The sequence below is a fragment of the Hyperoodon ampullatus genome, assembly GCF_949752795.1.
Source record: "Hyperoodon ampullatus genome assembly, chromosome: 2".
Lineage (NCBI taxonomy): Eukaryota > Metazoa > Chordata > Mammalia > Artiodactyla > Ziphiidae > Hyperoodon > Hyperoodon ampullatus.
This window is the reverse complement of record NC_136915.1, coordinates 156,940,893-156,960,042: the sequence shown is the minus strand read 5'-3', so window position 1 is coordinate 156,960,042 and position 19,150 is coordinate 156,940,893. Positions and strand designations below refer to the sequence as shown.

At 41.6% G+C, this 19,150-nt stretch overlaps 1 protein-coding gene across 1 annotated transcript in view; it reads right to left on the bottom strand.

Moving 5' to 3' along the window:
- The window catches only part of NIBAN1 (niban apoptosis regulator 1), a 159,231-nt gene that overhangs the window by 68,460 nt on the left and 71,621 nt on the right, over positions 1-19,150 (bottom strand). Inside the window, exons 4-5 of the mRNA XM_079726916.1 lie at positions 14,735-14,849; positions 10,354-10,521 (exon numbers count right to left, since the gene is read on the bottom strand). Coding sequence (XP_079583042.1) covers positions 10,354-10,521; positions 14,735-14,849 — 283 coding nt within the window. The remainder of the gene's footprint in view (positions 1-10,353; positions 10,522-14,734; positions 14,850-19,150) is intronic.

The window sequence follows — 19,150 nt, the reverse complement described above, 5'->3', positions numbered from 1 at the left end:
CCCATTTAGAGAAGTTCTTTTAGAACTTGTTGTAGAGCTGATTTGGTGGTGCTGAATTCTCTTAGCTTTTGCTTGTCTGTAAAGCTTTTGATTTCTCCATCGAATCTGAATGAGATATTTGCCAGGTACAGTAATCTTGGTTGTAGGTGCTTCCCTTTCATCACTTTAAGTATATCATGCCACTCCCTTCTGGCTTGTAGAGTTTCTGCTGAAAAATCAGCTGTTAACCTGTGAGTTCCCTTGTATGTTATTTGTCATTTTCCCCTCGCTGCTTTCAATAATTTTTCTTTGTCTTTAATTTTTGCCAATTTGATTATTATGTGTCTCGGTGTGTTTCTCCTTGGGTTTATCCTGTATGGGACTCTCTGCGCTTCCTGGACTTGGGTGGCTATTTCCTTTCCCATGTTAGGGAAGTTTTCAACCATAATGTCTTCAAATATTTTCTCGGGTCCTTTCTCTCTCTCTTCTCCTTCTGGGACCCCTATAATGCGAATGTTGTTGTGTTTAATATTATCCCAGAGGTCCCTTAGGCTGTCTTCATTTCTTTTCATCCTGTTTTCTTCCTTCTGTTCTAGCAGCAGTGAATTCCACCATTCTGTCTTCCGGGTCACTTATCCGTTCTTCTGCCTCAGTTATTCTGCTATTGATTCCTTTTAGTGTAGTTTCATTTCACTTATTGTATTGTTCATCTGTGTTTGTTTGTTCTTTAATTCTTCTAGGTCTTTGTTAAACATTTCTTGCATCTTCTTGATCTTTGCCTCCATTCTTTTTCTGAGGTCTTGGATCATCTTCACTATCATTACTCTGAATTCTTTTGCTGGAAGGTTGCCTATCTCCACTTCATTTAGTTGTTTTTCTGGGGTTTTATCTTGTTTCTTTCTCTGGTACGTAGCCCTCTGCCTTTTCATCTTGTCTGTCTTTCTGTGAATGTGGTTTTTGTTCCACAGGCTGCAGGATTGTAGTTCTTCTTGCTTCTGCTGTCTGTCCTCTGGTGGATGAGGCTATCTAAGAGGCTTGTGCAAGTTTCCTGATGGGAGGGACTGGTGGTGGGTAGAGCTGACTGTTGCTCTGGTGGGCATAGCTCAGTAAAACTTTAATCCTCTTGACTGCTGATGGGTGGGGCTGGGTTCCCTCCCTGTTGGTTGTTTGGCCTGAGGCAACCCAACACTGGAGACTACCTGGGCTCTTTGCTGGAGCTAATGGCAGACTCTGGGAGGGCTCACGCCAAGGAGTACTTCCCAGAACTCCTGCTGCCAGTGTCCTTGTTCCCACGGTGAGCCACAGCCACCCCCGCCTCTGCAGGAGACCCTCCAACACTAGCAGGTAGGTCTGGTTCATTCTCCCCTGGGGTCACTGCTCCTTCCCCTGGGTCCTGATGCAGACACTACTTTGTGTGTGCCCTCCAAGAGTGGAGTCTCTTTTCCCCCCAGTCCTGTTGAAGTCCTGCAGTCAAGTCCCACTAGCCTTCAAAGTCTGATTCTCTAGGAATTCCTCCTCCCGTTGCCGGACCCCCAGGTTGGGAAGCCTGACGTGGGGCTCATAACCTTCACTCCAGTGGGTGGACTTCTGTGTTATAAGTGTTCTCCAGTCTGTGAGTCACCCACTCAGCAGGTATGGGATTTGATTTTACTGTGATTGTGCCCTTCCTCCTGTTTCATTGTGGCTTCTCCTTTGTCTTTGAATGTGGGGTATGTTTTTTGGTGAGTTCCAGTGTCTTCCTGTTGATGATTGTCCAGCAGCTAGCTGTGATTCTGGTGCTCTCACAAGAGGGAGTGAGAGCAAGTCCTTCTACTCTGCCATCTTGGTTCAGGCCCTATATGATGGTTTGCATTTTATGCTACACAAAACTTAACCAGTAAACAGCTACATTACCAAATATTTTATTTCCTGAGCATATCTAAACTAAAAAATATAGTCATGTTTAGCCAGTGGACAAAATACCAAGTTATCAGTTGTTGCTACTTATGAAAATAACAGACATATCCAAGGTCTCAGATGACCTCCAATGAATGGTACAGGTTTGCTTCCCTTTAGATCAAGCAAACGTATCACAAGAGTAACTTGATTTAATACTAATGTGCTTTAATTGACCAAAAGATGAAAAATTCTTTTAAAAAGTAATGTTGAAAAGACAACATGGTAATGTATAACTGAAACAGAAGTCAAGGACTAGGTGTCAGGACAACTGGTCCTCTACCACTGACTAGCTGGGACCTTGGGCAAGTAAGTTACTATCTGAGCCTTATCACAAATAAACTCTGAGGAGATAGAGTAGGCAATCACTAAGATCTCTTCCAAATTTAGAGTTTTATGAACAGTAAAAAAAGGGTCAGAAAGCGGAAAATGATAACTTCCTAAGAAAAAATGGCATATTCATATACGTCACATATTTATAATGTGTCGAGTATTAACTGTGTGAGGCAAAGAGTACACACTACACTCAAAGAGAGACTAATCTCCAAGCAGAGAGAATCCTTTTAAATGTTTGTTTGGGACAGTTTATGAAAACTAGAAATTGGTATCTAGTTATTTATTAAACAGTAATTAGCAAACATTTTTGTTTACAATGCATAGAGGTTTTAATGCATTGAAACAAACATACACTATGAAATACCTTTTATAAGTAAAAGCATTCAGATAGATGTTTACAAAAATTGTATTTGTTTATCTATGTCCAGTCAAACATTATTCATTTGCAGTAAAGTGTCCAAAAGAGCCCAAGTACTGTTAGCATTTTGTAATTCATAGATATGTGTGTGTATATAAATATAAGTATGTGCCATAAATTCAGAAATATGTTTTCATATATTACAAAAGAAAATTCATTGAATATTTTCAGTTAAAATTTATTGATGCCCACGTCAGACACTTAATCCCTCAAGTAATAAACTTGTTTCATAAATGGTAATGGGTGTTCAAATAAACATACCAAAAAGGATTTGCTCTAGCTAATTTGAATCATACGACCCTTTTCTGTTTTTTGGGGTTTTTTTTACTTCATTTATTTATTTATTTTTTGGCTGCATTGGGTCTTTGCTGCTGAGCGGGGGCTTTCTCTAGTTCTGGCAAGTGGGGGCTACTCTTCGTTGTGGTGCATGGGCTTCTCATTGTGGTGGTTTCTCTTGTTGTGGAGCACGGGCTCTAGGCACGCAGGCTTCAGTAGTTGTGGCACGCAGGCTTCAGTAGTTGTGGCACGCAGGCTCAGTAGTTGTGGCACGCAGGCTTCAGCAGTGGTGGCACATGGGCTTAGCTGCTCCGCGGCATGTGGTATCTTCTCAGACCAGGGCTCGAACTCTTGTCCCCTGCATTGGCATGTAGATTCTTAACCACTGTACCACCAAGGAAGTCTGACACTTTTCTGTTTTAAAATTCAATTTAGGGGCTTCCCTGGTGGCGCGGTAGTTAAGAATCTGCCTGCCAGTTCTGGGGACACGGGTTCGAGCCCTGGTCCGGGAAGATCCCACATTCTGCACAGCAACTAGGCCTGTGTGCCACAACTACTGAGCCTGAGCTCTAGAGCCCATGTGCCACAACTACTGAAGCCCACACACCTAGAGTCCGTGCTCCGCCACAAGAGAAGCCACCAAAATGAGAAGCCTGCGCAGCACAACGAAGAGTAGCCCCGCTCACCACAACCAGAGAAAAGCCTGTGTGCAGCAACGAAGACCCAACACAGCCAAAAATAAAATAAATTTATTTAAAAATAAATAAATAAAATTCTATTAAATTCAGCAGCATTAATTGAACACCTAAAACGTGTAAGTGTCAAAATCCAATCTAATAAAGGCATTTGATTTGACATGGGATTTCTGGGATAAGAGCTCAAGGCATACAACCCTGACAGCAACCAATTCCAAAGTTTAACCATCTATTATAGCTCCACATTCAGCCTAACTCACTCCATCACATGCACCCTTGAATAACATAAATGTCACAGGTGATTGAACTAGTCCAAGTTAAAGCAGAAGTTTGCAAAGTGTCTTTACATGATTGTGTTCCCTTCATCAAGAAAGATGTGTTTTTTTTAATAGTATCTTTTCCAATGCACGTGCCCTTATGCTTCCCAGATGTTCTACTGTGCCCTATTTCTTAGTGTTCATGATGATGGGAACCACTGGCGTTTGTTTAGTGGCAGTCCTGACTGTCCTTCAAGCTAGCAGAGTACTGCTGAACAAAACTTTGCCACCATTCCACCTTCATTCCAGGATCACCTTCTTCTGGTGATGGCTGCCTGACATATGACTCCTTTATTCCTCAAATCCTTTATGCTTTGTATTGACAATTCTCTCACTTACTCATGCCAGTGTGTTTATGAATTAGGCCAAACCACATTTATAACTGTCATCTCTAAAATCACACTTCAATTCTGAAATCAGCTTTACTTTAGTACTAAGTTATTAATTCATTAGTGTCTTCGAACCATTTTATGAAACACAAGATATTTGTCTGAGCGCTACAGAGGGACACAAAAGATGGTACAAGATTCCCCTTCAGGAATTTGCCATAGAGTTGGAGAAATAGGACAACTAGGCATGAAAATGAATAATGTAAGGCAGACTGTGGTGAGCATCCAATCAGTGGAACAGATAGTAGGCGCTAGTGAAGTTATCCCTGTGGCCTTCATGGCAGGGGTCAGACTGAAGCTTGTTCTTAAGGAAATAAGAGAGAATTCGAATAGGTGAGGAGTGGGTGTTTCAGGTGTATGAGAAGGCCAAAAAATGTCTAGGTAAAACTTTCATTAAAAGCAGGTGGGTGGGGTAGGGTAGCAAGGTTGGGGGAGAGGAGGCTTGTACTTGAGAATAGTGGGAAATCAGGCACACAATAGCCAGTCTCTTTGGAATTTTCATCTTTTTGAAAATGGCAGTGCCACTGAAGGATTTTAATCAAAAATTATGTTTAAATATGATTTATCTGACTGTTACACATGGAAGGAGGTGGCAGTCATTGGGAAAAGTAAGATCAACTAAAAGCCTCTGGGAATGTTTCTTATGAGTCCCAAAACAGATTGGTAGCAATGAACTTGAAATAAAATACAGAAGAGACACTGGCATTTGAGTATTATCTCTATGAAGAGGGTGAGTCAGAGACCCTGATTTACTGAATTTCACACAGACTTTGTATTCCTAAGGAACATGTTGTTTAAATACTCAACAGTAAAATCATAGGCCCACGTCATGAGTGAAGTTAGTATTTAACACAAAGTCACCAACCTGTTTTACATTAATGCTTACAGATTTTGGATACAAACATCTTTAACCTACTTCAACACACATGCCCCATGCTTCTCCCACATGGGCATATTTGCAACTATACATGAGGATGGAGGGTGGACATGTTTACAGAGCCTGTACCAGATGCCAGGCCCTCAGCCAATTCCATGACCACAGACAGGTTCTTGACTTCCCATCTGTCTCTACTCTAGATTGTGCTCCTGTTCTCCAGCCTTGTCCAGGCATCTGTCTATGAGACTCCCTCACCTGGATGTCCCTAGACTTCTCCAGCTCAACATCTGCAACACTGAACACGTCGTTTCCTTTCCCTGGAGGCTGCTCCTCTTCACACAAGGTTCCCATCTCAAAGAATGGCAGAAAACTGGGGCTCTTCCTTGGGTTCTCCCACTGCCTCACTCCGCACGTGATCTATCCTTAAGTTCTATTGATTCTACTTCCTGGATATCTCTCTTATTCAGCTACCTCTTGCCATTTCCATTGTCACCTCTTTGGTGCAAGCTACCACCATCTGTAGCCTGCCAAAGCTTCCTAAGTGGCCTCCTGGCATCCCAGCGGCTACCCTCCCATCCACTGCCCACACAGCAGCCAGTACGTGTGACCTTTCTAAAATGAAAATATGTTTGAGTTGCTTATCTGCTTAAAACCCTTTAATGGTTTCCTACTGATGCTAGAATAAAGTGCAAACCCCCTAATATGCCCCACAAAGCCCTTTATAGTCTGGCTCCTGCCCATCTCTCCATGCTTGCTTGGCATCTCTCTCCTCTCTAAGCACCAGCCACATGAAATTCGTTCAGTTCCTCTAATAGTCCATGCTCTGACTCTCTTCCTGGCCCCAACATATCCTATTTCTCCTGCCAGGAACACTTTTTCCCCTTCCTGAAAATTCTTATACCAAGGAATGATTATCCTGAGCTGGAAGGACAGATTCACATTGATAATGATCATTATTCCACATTGCATGTATACAGTCTTCTATATGTGTTAATAGTTTTAGCTATATCCCTGTAACTACAAGAACCATATTTTGCAAACTACAATTCTTAATAGGACTGAATTTTGGACAACAGGACTGTCTTAGAACATTTTGGCTTTATATAAGTTCCATTTTTTGTAGAAGTGGACATTTAGAACCCTGGACTTCTCCCATCAGGGACAAGGGGCTGCAGTAAGATTCCAAAAGGACAGAGGGCAGCAGCTGCTCTAGGTACATGTCACTTGATGGGGTTGAGGGCAGGATGCCCCAAGTTGTGCTACTCTAGCATGAGGATTATTTTGAGCTGAAAACAATCAAAGCCCAAAAGACTCAGGAAGAGCCTCTGAACTTCCCCTTTACTGCCTAAAAGAATTTAAGGTAGGAGGACTGTCCCAGGAAGAAGCTATCACCATAGATAACTGTAACAAAGTATTGAAATTAGTAGTGGTAGACAGTGAGGAGCCTAAGCAAAGCTGTTTGATCAGAGTCCTCTCTGTGTCCCACTGTCTTTGGATGGCCCAGCAAACATTAACTCTTCCTATCTTCCTGTGAATTATCTTACTTTCCCTCAAGGAAAAAGAAGCCTCAGACCCCCAGCTCTTTCTCCTTAGTCCAGAATATATATAAGCCTCACCTTGCCTTGATGTCTTTGAAATTCTTCATACTTAAGTGAATTCCCCATCTACATGTAATAAATTTGATTTTTCTCCTGTTAACCTGCCTTGTGTCATTTTAATTGCCAGCCAAAAGAACCAAGGTGGGGAAGGGGAAATTTCCCCTCTCCCTCAAACAATGGGCTTGGTATTTAGTCCAGTGTGTTGCAGAAGATTAATCTTGTGGAGTTTTCTTATGCCTGCTCAGTGAAGAGGTGCCAAAAACAACACACACACACACACACCCCTCTATGCCCCTTATGAGTGTAAATCATCTTTGAGGCACCCAGAGGAAGATCTGTCACTTGAAGGAAGGAGGAGCAGAAAGCCCTCTACTTGCCCTTACCTACCTCAGGATATAGCCTTATTGTCCGAGAGCAGGGTGTAATTAAGCCCTTTGTCAGGGTTAAGTAGGAAAAAACCCATTCCATAAGAACAGGAGAAGTGGTTCCAGATTCAGAATGAATGGACATGGGTATCTAGACCGTTTGAACCCAGAACTCCCGGGGCAAGTGGCCTGGGCTGTGTGGTGGGATTTGAGCACCTGGGAACCCCAAGTAACAGAAATCGTTGGCAGAACTTACCATGAAGGCAACGAGATGATCTTCCCTGAAAGATCCCTTAAGGGCATTATGCCAAGTAAAATAAGTCAGACAGAGAAAAACAAATACTGTATGATCTCACTTATATGTGGAATCGTAAAAAAATGGACTCACAGAAACAGAGAACAGATTGGTCGTTGCCAGAGGAGGTGGGGGGAGGATGGGTTAAAGGGGTCAAACTTCCAGTTATAGGATAAATTAAGTCACAGGTTGTAATGTACAGCATGGTGACTATCGTTTACAATACTGTACTGTATATGAAAAGTTGCTAAGAGAGTAGAGCTTAAAAGATCTCATAGCAGGCTTCTCTGGTGGCGCAGTGGTTGAGAGTCCGCCTGCCGATGCAGGGGACACGGGTTCGTGCCCTGGTCCGGAAGGATCCCACGTGCCGCGGAGCGGCTGGGCCCGTGAGCCATGGCCGCTGAGCCTGCGCGTCCGGAGCCTGCGCTCCGCAACGGGAGAGGCCACAACAGTGAGAGGCCCGCGTACCGCAAAAAAAAAAAGATCTCATCGCAAGAAAAAACTCTTGTTAACTACATGAGGTGATAGGTGTTAACTAAACTTATTGTGCAGATCACTTTGCAATGATCATACATTAAATCATTATGTTGTACACCTTAAACTAATACAACGTTATATGTCAATGATATCTTAATAAAAGTGGGAAAAAAAGATCCTGAGGACTTGTGAATGGACAGATCAATAGCGGCCCAGCATCAGCTGCTAGAATATCTTGGACCTAGTTGTCAACGGCGGCGCATGCTGGCCTGAGAGCCAATGGGGCAATGACAAAGGCATACAGCCCTGGCTCTGGTCGCCTGGGGGTAGAAGTCAGCAGCCTCTCCAAAGCCCCCTCAGGGTTTCTGGCCCTTATCACAGCACTAGTTTTACACGTATTTCTAAACTCTTCTGGTTATTATGGAAACAATAATGGTTAACTGGAAGTTTGTGAAATCTCTTACTGGTTTAGTCAAGATCCCACAATGAGTAACAGGCAGAGATTGAAACCAAAAAAAAAAAAAATGTGACACAGTAAAGATGGGTGGTACATTGTGCCGTCAAAAACAGAGGCGAGAAAGGAGAGACCCATGAGCTCATTGGCCCATGACAGTCAAAGACAGTTCCCTACAATGTTTTGATGGTCTCTGGTTCTGACTGGAGCCACTGGAAGCTATGCCAAATCACGTTAAGTCTGCATAAAGTGAGGTTTCTGGACAGAGGAATGTGACACAGAACCAGGGCAATGTGACTAGACCCCATTATCTCAGTGCCTTTGATAACATACTGGAGAGCAGAGTGGGGCTGTGAATCGACTGAAATCTTCCATAAATGGACTCTAAATACAGGCTACATAACTTCCAAAAACTCCCCAGAGAAACTCCTATTATGTACACAGAAGGGGGAATGAAGCCAGTCCCATCTGGCTGGGTGGAAAACATTCTCTGCTTAGTGAAACTTCATGGTTCTTGTGTTTAGTGCCAAGTGCATGTTCATACTAGACCAAGGCCCTGCACACAGAGGTGTAAGTGTACGAGTTAGATGGTGCAGGCAGTGCTGGGGAATTCTTTGTCTCTAAAACATCAAAACCACAAGGTAAGATATTAATAAGGTTATCATTTTTATAAAGTCCCTAATGAGTTATGAGCCAATATTATGATGAACGTTGGTCAGGGTTGCTAGAGCAAAACAGAGTGACATTATCTTTTTCCATTAGCCTTCTATCGTTACACAAGCTAAAATCAAGAACAGACTGAGATGCATCACTAGTGACTTTTGCTCAGTGGCACTGACACTCAGGGAAACCTCAGAACTTTAAAGTAAATGTACAGTGAAAGTATTAGGAAATACAGTAAAGGCACAGATGGATGAGGTGACTCAACTCAAATGTCACCTGCCCAGAAAGGCCTCCCCTGACAAGCCTTCTCCCTGCTTCCCTACGTAGTAACCTCTAGTTACTCTGTAACACATAACTTTGATAACTATCAAGTTTTCTTGTGAATTTGTACGTGTGTTTGCCCCTCTTTCCTGTTTGAATGTAGACCCCAAAGAGGGGAACTCTGCATGATTCATTACTCTGTTCCTAATACCTTTATAGGTTGGCACAGAGTAAGTCCTCAGTAACATTTGACTGGTTACCTTTCCAACTGCCAAATAACAAAGAGTTCAATTATCTGTACCTGAAGGTTTTGCGGAGTCCAGAAAAACCAGCATTCACATCAATTTATCAAAAACATCACATACTGGAAAGAGAACTCTTTTTTATTATGGACCCAATAGTAATTAAATCAGTACGTAGAGGCAACATAGACTGAAGCAATGCAACTCCAAGTGTGGTCCATGGACTAACAGCATCAGCATCCCTTGGCAGTTTGTTAGAAAACCAAAATCAGGGCCCCAGTATCAGTATATCTGAAGGTGGATCCAAAAAAAAAAAATCTGTTTAGCAAGTTTTCCAGGCGATTCTTATGTACCCTAAAGTTTTGAGTAACTTCTTCAGAAATAAAGGTGAAAATAAGTAAGAAATGTCATAAGGACTAGGATTTTGCCAGGGACAACTGGTACATTCTTGCTGTCACTGAGATTTTTAAAAATCAGGAAAAAGGAAGAGGAGGAATTATACTCAAAATTATATGCATGAATATGGTGCTCTGTCTACATGTGCCATCAGAAACCTACTCCACGTCCTGTTGCGCTGAGGCTTCCCTGCCCTGACTGAACAACCAGCAAGCTGGCCACGCTCTTTGTGTACAACACCCTCACTTCATTCGATTTCCCTCTCCTTCCAGAGGCAGCACCATCCGTGGCTCTTTCTAGGAATCATTCTAACAGATGACTGACCAGACCAACTGAGAAAAGGCAGCCTAACTGGGGACCAGAGGGCAGCCGTGCCATACCATGATTTAGATGTCTGATGCAGTCACTCAGGAGAGCACTGAACTTCTTCTGGTCAGCGGCATCCTGGAAGCAGAAGTAGCCATGTCTGAGGAATGGCTGCCACAGGTACACCGGGAATTCCTTGGGCAGGACCACAAAGGGCTGCGTGTTCTCCTTCTCACTGGACGCTGAAGAAACATGGAAAACACAAAGGTGTTTTAAAACGTGTATCTCTCATTTAAAATATTTATTTCAGGCTGTGAAGGTTTATTTCCGGCTGGGGGGCAGCCAATGCGATGGAAAGGTGGTATGAGATGTCTTCACAGGGTGGGGGAAAAGAAGAGTTCAGCTTCACCTGTCTCACTCTAGCAGGTGGCCTCACCTCCTACCCACAGGGACAACCAAGGCCATCAGACATAATCTATCTCAACTTCCTCACCAGGAATGAGCCACAAACAGAGCTCACTCCTCCCTACTGGTCCGCGGCAGTTGATGCGTCTACCTGTCAGGCACTCACCCTGCTCTCCCCCAGGCCCCCATCCCACCAGGTCTGCTCTCTGCCCTGCACCCTCTCCCGCCTCCTTGTCACTGCTACACTAGCATTTGCTGCTTTGATGCCATCAACCCCTCTTCTCACCCTAGTCTTGTTCCTGCCCCACCAGTCCCAAAACCAAATTGCCTGTTACTAATGTCATCCTGACTGCCGGCCTATGGCTTCTTCATTACCCACCCTTTCAACCCGACTGGAAACATCGGTTGCTGTCAATTACCCCTTCTTCTGAAAACATTCTCTTGACTTCAGGGGCACCTCTCTCCTCATGTCCTTATTGTTTCCCCTTTTCAGCTTTATTGGCTCCTCTGCCCCTTCTCTCCATCTCCCTCTTTACGTGTTGGTATTTTACCCTGTTCTGTGCTGGTTTCTGCTCCATTCTCGTCTCTACTCTCCTGAGGTGTCCTCATTCTTCCCATGACTCTGCATATTGCTTCTGCAACTCGTATTTCCTTTTCCTCCTTCCTTTCCATCATGCTTTTGCATAGAAAACTCTCATTCGCCCTTCAAAAGTCAGTTCAAAAGCCACCTCCTCTGGGGTGCCTTTGTTGGCACCACCCTCTGCCACCAGAGACAGAGTTGGGTGCTCCCTACCTTGTTCTCCCAAAATAATGTAATGATCTGTTTTCGTGTCTGGTACCCACACTCAGAGTGAGAGACATAAAGTGAGATAAGCCTCCCCAGACAAATAATTTTCCCTGGGAAGTAGAACCACTGCCCCGGAGCTCCTAGAGGATGGAGGCTTCATCTTACTTATCTTTGTATGCTCAGCCCATAGCAGAGCCATCAGACCTAGTAGATGTTCTACTACAGTTTGTTGAATGAATAAATGTGCTGTGTTGTCCGAGGAAATTTTAAAAGCCTTAAACAATGGGACTTTCACCTCTTCCCTCAAGATCAATTCCAAGAAACTCATGTGAACCCCTTATCATTCAGATCCCCTGTCTAAACTTTATTCCCCTCCGTGCATTCCAATTCTATGATATTGCACTCGGTTAAACGAGCCCCAGCTTATTTCCAGAGTTACAGAAAACAAGCAGAAGAAAAAATTAGTTCTGTGCTCTCAGCCTACATAATGGGCACAATCTCAAGGAAAGCAAGGGAAGAGGGACCCAGTAACAGGCACTGAAAGCACTGGGCATACCAAGAAATGGATCATAACCATAAGGAAGGCTCCAGAACTGCGTCTTGCTACTGGCAAATGAATAAATCAAGATTGGCTTAGATAAAGAATAGATTTCCTGGGGCATACATTGGAATTCTGTTTCTGAAGGTAACAGAGTCAAATGCACTGGGAGCACAAACTTTGGCCCACCAGTCCCCAGCAAAATGCCTGGCACATGATCACATAAGAATTAATCAACACATGAATGACAACAAACGAATAAATGATTGAATGCTGTAGTGGAGACTTCTTAGTTGTAACACATCTCTATTCTCTCCTCTTTCTCAGTAATAAAACCCCTGATTTTTAGTTTAGCAAGTGCCTGCATACAATAAAGACTACATTTCCAGCCTCCATTGCAGTTTCGTGTGTCACAGCCACTAAGTTTTGGCCAATGAAATGTAACCTGAAGTGGCAGTGAGACTTCCTAGAAGCATCCTTAAGGAGAGGGAATGTGCCTGCCTCCTCATCTTTTCTCCTTCCTCCTGTCTGGAATGAGAAAGCCATGGCTAGAGTTCCAGCAGCCACCTTGGACTATGTAAATCTGGGCCACAACCCAGAGATAAAGGGGCAGAAAGCTAAAAACAGTCCCTGACATTTATGGAACTGCCACACCAGTCTGTACTGGTAATATCCAAATATTTTTAGCAAGAAAATAAAAACATATGTATTTAATTTGAGATTTTTGTTGTGTGCAACAAAGTAGATGCTAGCTAATAAAATGCCAAACAAGTGAATCATTTTAGCAAAACATGGGACCATTTTTGAACATCATCTTAGCACACTACTGTGTAAAGAAGACCTATATTGATAAGCCTCCAGTGCTTTACCTCTAGTGAGGTTAATTTCTCCCATCTTTATTGTGCCTTTATTCTTTCCAATAAAATTAGAATCACACTGCTGTTAACAGTGTGATTCCTGTTAACATAGTTTTGTGAAAACACTCTCTTTGCCCTTTCCAAGAGGTCACAATTTTGTACAAACAATTAAAAGCAACATTCACCCCTTACATTTAAAAAAGCCTTAGGAAGCCCCATAAAATTCATTCCTATTAGCCTCTTGTTATCACTCATTTAACATTTTACAACAATTTTCCAGATACCATTAGTCTGCATTTTTTCTGAGTTGAGTTATAAGGATATCACAAATGATCCACTGTAGAATATTCTATTTTTAAAACTGAGAAGGGCACAACATACAATTTAAAAAGTCTTTGAAATGTCCATTCTGAAGCCCTGGGCCAAATGGCACTAGTCACACAGGCCTTGTGTTTTTTATTCCTTTTCATTCCTTCTGATATATTTCATCAATAAATCAATAAACATATTGTCAGTTCTGACTGATTTCATTGGAAAGTTCTTTGGAAGTGGTTCTAAAGAGTCAACGTATTGGCATCCCCATTTCTAAGTGGCAGCTCCAAAGCCAAGATAACATGAAAGTAGATGTTAAAATATAATAATATGTATAGTGTACATAAAGTGTTGTTTTAGCTTGAATTACTTAGTAAGAGTTTGTTGATCTAGGTTTATGGTTCATGTACTAATCCTATAACAGTGTCATTAAAAACACTATGCTAAGCATTCTGCACTGAAATAACAATTGATAAAATAATTTTATATTGTCCCCATAAATTCCAGTGAAATGATTATACCTATTAATAAGAACCAGGGCTCTCTTCAAGAAACTAAGTAATTACTGTGAAGTGTGATTTACACAAAGCCAGATGGTGTTATTACATTATCCACAGTTCATGAATCTCTATGAAACGCTCTATTTCGTCTGAATATTATCCATTACACTCTCTACATGGAAAAAGTGAAATGAATGAGAATCAAAGTATGTTAGAGCTGGTAATATCCTTCTAGATTTTCAATTTCAAGGCCCTAGAACTGGGAGAAACAGAAATCAGAGAGGTTCAGCAACAGCTAGGGAAAATGCTTGATAAGCGTCAGAGATAGAACTAGATAAACATCCAGCCTTCAAATTCTCAGTTCAATGCTCTTTCCACGGCAGCATCCAGCTATGATTAAAGATATGCTAATTAATGCAATGCTTTTTTACACAGTAGCTATGAGTTACTGTAATGCTTGTTAAAAATATTTTGTTGATTTAGGATATTTTATTGCATATCATCCTAACATTAGAAAAATAATATTCTCTGACAGGTCTTACTGAAAGATGGGATTATACATTTCACAGACTGGGCCCCACATATTTATTTCTGCTGTCTTGTGTAAAGCTTGCAATATATTCCAAAGCTTCAAGATGCCTGACCAATGGTATACTTTCCATGTGCTAGAAGCACAGTGACTGACTTGTGTATTACCAAATATGATTTAAAGTAACAGAATTGTTACAGTGTTTACCTGAATTAGAGAAATTATATCTCCCATTTGCCTATGGAGAATGTGTGTCTAGCCCAGGGTTTCTCAACCTTGGCAACTACTGATATTTAATGCCAGATAATTCTTCATTGTCAGGGGTTGTTTAGCAAGCATCACTGGCCTCTACCCACTAAATGCCTGTAGCACGATCCTCCCAAGTTGTGACAACCAAAAATGTCTCCAGACACAGCCAACTGTCCCTGGAGAGTGAAATCATCACCCCTCCCCTTGAGAAGCACTGATTTAGCTAAACAAAACATGTTTAGGAATTTTGTCTTGGGAAGGAATGCTCAGCAACTCACCAATGGGGTCTGGGAAATGCCGATCAGATAATAAACCGTATTCATCTTCTGAGGTTAACACCTTGCCACCAGCTGGAAGAATTCGGCTTTTAGGGGGAGCTCCTCTCTGATAGGCCTGGGAAAGGAAAGGCATAAATGAGCGGATTTTTTCCTCATTTGGATTTTTGGAAAATATCAGGAATATTAGAAACAAATATACTCAGAGATAGAAATTCCCACACTATGTCAACGAGTAAGGGTCATTTATTCAAAAAATATGTTTTGCACTGGAAGCCTCTGTCAGAGACAGCATCAGGACTTGCTCCAGGACCAAAAGGAAGAAAGGCTACTACACTTTCCACTGGCTATGTTTTAGCTTCAGTGATTGGGTCAGGGAAGGTCACATGACCTCAGCATGTCCAATCAGAGTGAGTGTTAGGGTTTGTCACAGGGCCAGCGAGAAAAGCTCTTATAGTTTCCACTGGCTATATCCTGGCTGCAGTGATTGGGTCAGGGTCAGTCACATGACCTGATTCAATCCAATCAGAGTGAGCTTCAGGCCTTGCAAGAGGGGCTGACAGGAAAGCCTCAGCTCTGCAAGGAGGTGAGGACAGGACACCACCACCATCTTGTTACTGTGGAGGACTCTGAAGGAGCCTAACAATGGAGACTGTGGCCTGTTAGGGAAGTCAGGCTGAATGAAGGCAAAGATTTGAGATGGAAGAAAAAACAAACTGAGTTCTGATATCACTGGAGCCGTGGATCCAAATGTGCCTGAAACTGGACCTGTGCTGTGGAGATTTCAAGTCAGGAGCCACCAATCCCAGCCCCTTTTTCTTTTATCTTAAGAAAAAAATTGTTTTATTGAAGTATAGTTGATTTACAACGTTGTGCTAGTTTCAGATGTACAGCAAAGTGATTCAGTTACATATATATATATTCTTTTTCATATTCTTTTCCATCATAGGTTATTATAAGATACTGAATACAGTTCCCTGTGCTATATAGTAGGTCCTCGTTGATTATCTGTTTTATGTATAGTAGTGTGTATCTGTTAATCCCAAACTCCTAATTTATCCGTCCCTTCCCCTTTTCCCCTTTGGTAACCATAAGTTTGTTTTCTATGTCTGTGAGTCTATTTCTGTTTTGTAAATATGTTCATTTGTATCATTTTTTAAGATTCCTCATATAAGTGATACTGTATATTTATCTTTCTCTAAGTTACTTCACTGAGTATGATAATCTCTAGGTCCATCCATGTTGCTGCAAATGGCATTACCTCATTCTTTTTATGGCTGAGTAATATTCCATTGTACATATACACCACATCTTTATCCATTCCTCTGTCATGGACATTTAGGTTGCTTTCGTGTTCTGGCTATTTAAATAGTGCTGCTATGAACACTGGGGTGCATGTATCTTTTCAAATTAGAGATTCTCTGGATATGTGCCCAGGAGTGGGATTGCTGGATCATATGGTAACTTTATTTTTAGTTTTGTAAGGAACCTCCATACTGTTCCCCATAGTAGCTGCACCAATTTACATTCCCACCAACAGTGCAAGAGGGTTCCCTTTTCTCCACACCCTCTCCAGCATTTATAATTTATAGACTTTTTGATGATGGCCATTCTGACTGGTGTGAGGTGATACCTCATTGTAGATTTGATTTGCATTTCTCTAATAATCAGCAACGCTGAGCATCTTTTCATGTGCCTTTTGGCCACCTGCATGTCTTCTTTGGAGAAATGTCTATTTAGATATTTTGCCCATATTTTGATTGGGTTTTTTTTTCTTTTTTTGATATTGAGCTATATGAGCTGTTTGTATATTTTGGAAATTAATCCCTTGTCAGTTGCATCATTTGAAAATATTTTCTCCTACAGGTTGTTTTTTCATTTTGCTTATGGTTTCCTTTGCTATGCAAAAGCTTTTAAATTTGATTCAGTCCCATTTGTTTATTTTTGCTTTTGTTTCTATTGCCTTGAGAGACTGACCTAAGAAAACATTGGTATGATCTATGTCAGAGAATGTTTTGCCTATTTTCTCTTCTAGGAGTTTTATGGTGTTAGGTCTTATAATTAAGTCTTTAAGCCATTTTGAGTTTATTTTTATGTATGGTGTGAGGGTGTGTTCTAACTTCATTGATTTAAACGCGGCTGTCCAATTTCCCCAACACCACTTGCTGAAGAGAATAACTTTTCTCCATTGTATATTCTTGCCTCCTTTGTCGAAGATTAATTGACTATAGGTGTGTGGGTTTATTTCTGGGCTCTCTATTCTATTCCATTGATCCATATGTCTGTTTTTGTGCCAATATCACACTGTTTTGATTAATGTAGCTTTTTTTTTTTTTGGCTGTGATCATGTGACCAGCTCTAGACTAGACCAATCACTTCAGTCAGGGTAGAGCTTTACTTGACCTGATGTGGGTCACAGCCCCTCCAGGCCCCAAGGGTGAAAAAAATGTTTTGCGTCCTTGCTACTTGTGGGTAGTACTTTAATACTTTTGTGTGACGGTCACAAGATGGTAAATCAGAGTCCCTAATCTCAGGGAGATTCACTGTAGATATGTTTCTCAAAGGGGGTGAAACATAATCTCAGTAACTTCAGAAATTCTGCACCACACTTATCATTTCACATGCTAGCGCCTGAATCATTCTAATAACCAAAAGGATGATGATGCATACAGACATTTACCACACAAAATGCTTGGAGACTAATGACAAATGAGACTGGGGGACATGTAACTTCAATTATGGTTGCCAAGGATTTTTACCAAAAACATAAAAATGTAACCATGATAAACTATGCCACCACTTTGCCCTCAGGCGTGAGACTGTTTTTGCAGTAAAATGATCTGGGATGGAAGTGTAATATCATGACATGACATCAGAACAAATTCTGGCCAGCAGACAAAAAGCTCTGCTGTTTGAGAAATGTAAAAGGGGCGCTAAAGCAGTGAAGCAGTTGATTAAACAGATATACTCACATGGACATGCAGATAAGATAAAATGTAAGTATGTGCATCTGATGGGAGGGCATAAGTCAAGGGAAAATTTTGAGACTAACAAGCTAAAAGCAAGTTGAGAACTGAAACCACGAAACTGTGGGATCCAAAATCTGGAGTGTACTCTTGGGAATAACTAAAATAATGTTGATCAGGGCCATAAAATCAGAGTAACAATAACACATTCTGCATCAATAAGATAGTGACTGAAGAAACCCAAACAAAACAAACTCTTGTATACCTAAGAAGGTTGTTTTCATTCTTGTAAGAACTACTAATCAACTGCTCAAGCACATCAGGACCCAGAGCAGAAGAGAGAAGAATCCAAAATGGTGTGATTTTGAGAAAGTCTAGGAACAGGTTGATTAAGACTGGCCTCAAATGTGAATTGTGTTATCTGTGAAAACAGGCCTAATCTAGGCTTTAATAAACATTATATATTATATTATTTAATCCTCAAAACAGCATTGTGGGGCTTCCCTGGTGGCGCAGTGTTTGAGAGTCCGCCTGCCGATGCAGGGCACACAGGTTCGTGCCCCGGTCCGGGAAGATCCCACATGCCGTGGAGCGGCTGGGCCCGTGAGCCATGGCCGCTGAGCCTGCGCGTCCGGAGCCTGTGCTCCACAACGGGAGAGGCCACAACAGTGAGAGGCCCGTGTACCGCAAAAAAAAAAAAAAAAAAAAACCCAAAAAAACAGCACTGTGAATTAGACATTATCTCCATTTTATAAACAAGAAAAATGAAGCTCAGAGAGGTTAAATAACTTGCCAATGACCCAGTGGTGAGTAGGTGACAAATCCAGGATTCATACCTGGGTTTGTCCAGCCCCAGCGCAAGTGTATAGGAAGTAGGAAGTGAGAATGAGAATGCTCATTTTTTTCCTCCTCAATTACCAGCCAAAACTGGATTCTCAATAAAAGAATAGGCAGTTTATAGATACTTCATGTATAACTCTTAGGTGTAATTTTTTAAAAAAACCTGTAATTAAAAAGCAGGATATCATTAAAACTTTAAGGAATTACGGCACACTGCATGGGCATTTTTCTTCCAAGTTTAAAAAAAAATTGGTTATTACCAAATTCAGTGACCATATCTTAACAATTGGAACAAGTTCACCTGAAAATGATGAGCAAAGTAAAGAAAGCAATCTAGCCCATAAATTGCAAGTTGAGGGAGCAAGCGTAAAAAAATGAAAAGGGGAAAAAAAACACCAAAATTTGATTCAAGATGAAACTTCTGTTAGTGCCAAATGTGGTGAAAACCTTAATAAATACAAGAGTGAGTTCTATGAGTGTTTCCTCCACATTAGTTAGTTGTCATACTGACAACTGCTCTATATTGGGCTCTGCCAGCACTTGGCCATATGCTAAGGGCTTCAATGCATTCATGTCTTTAATCCTCACAACATTGTGATGAAGGAATCATGCT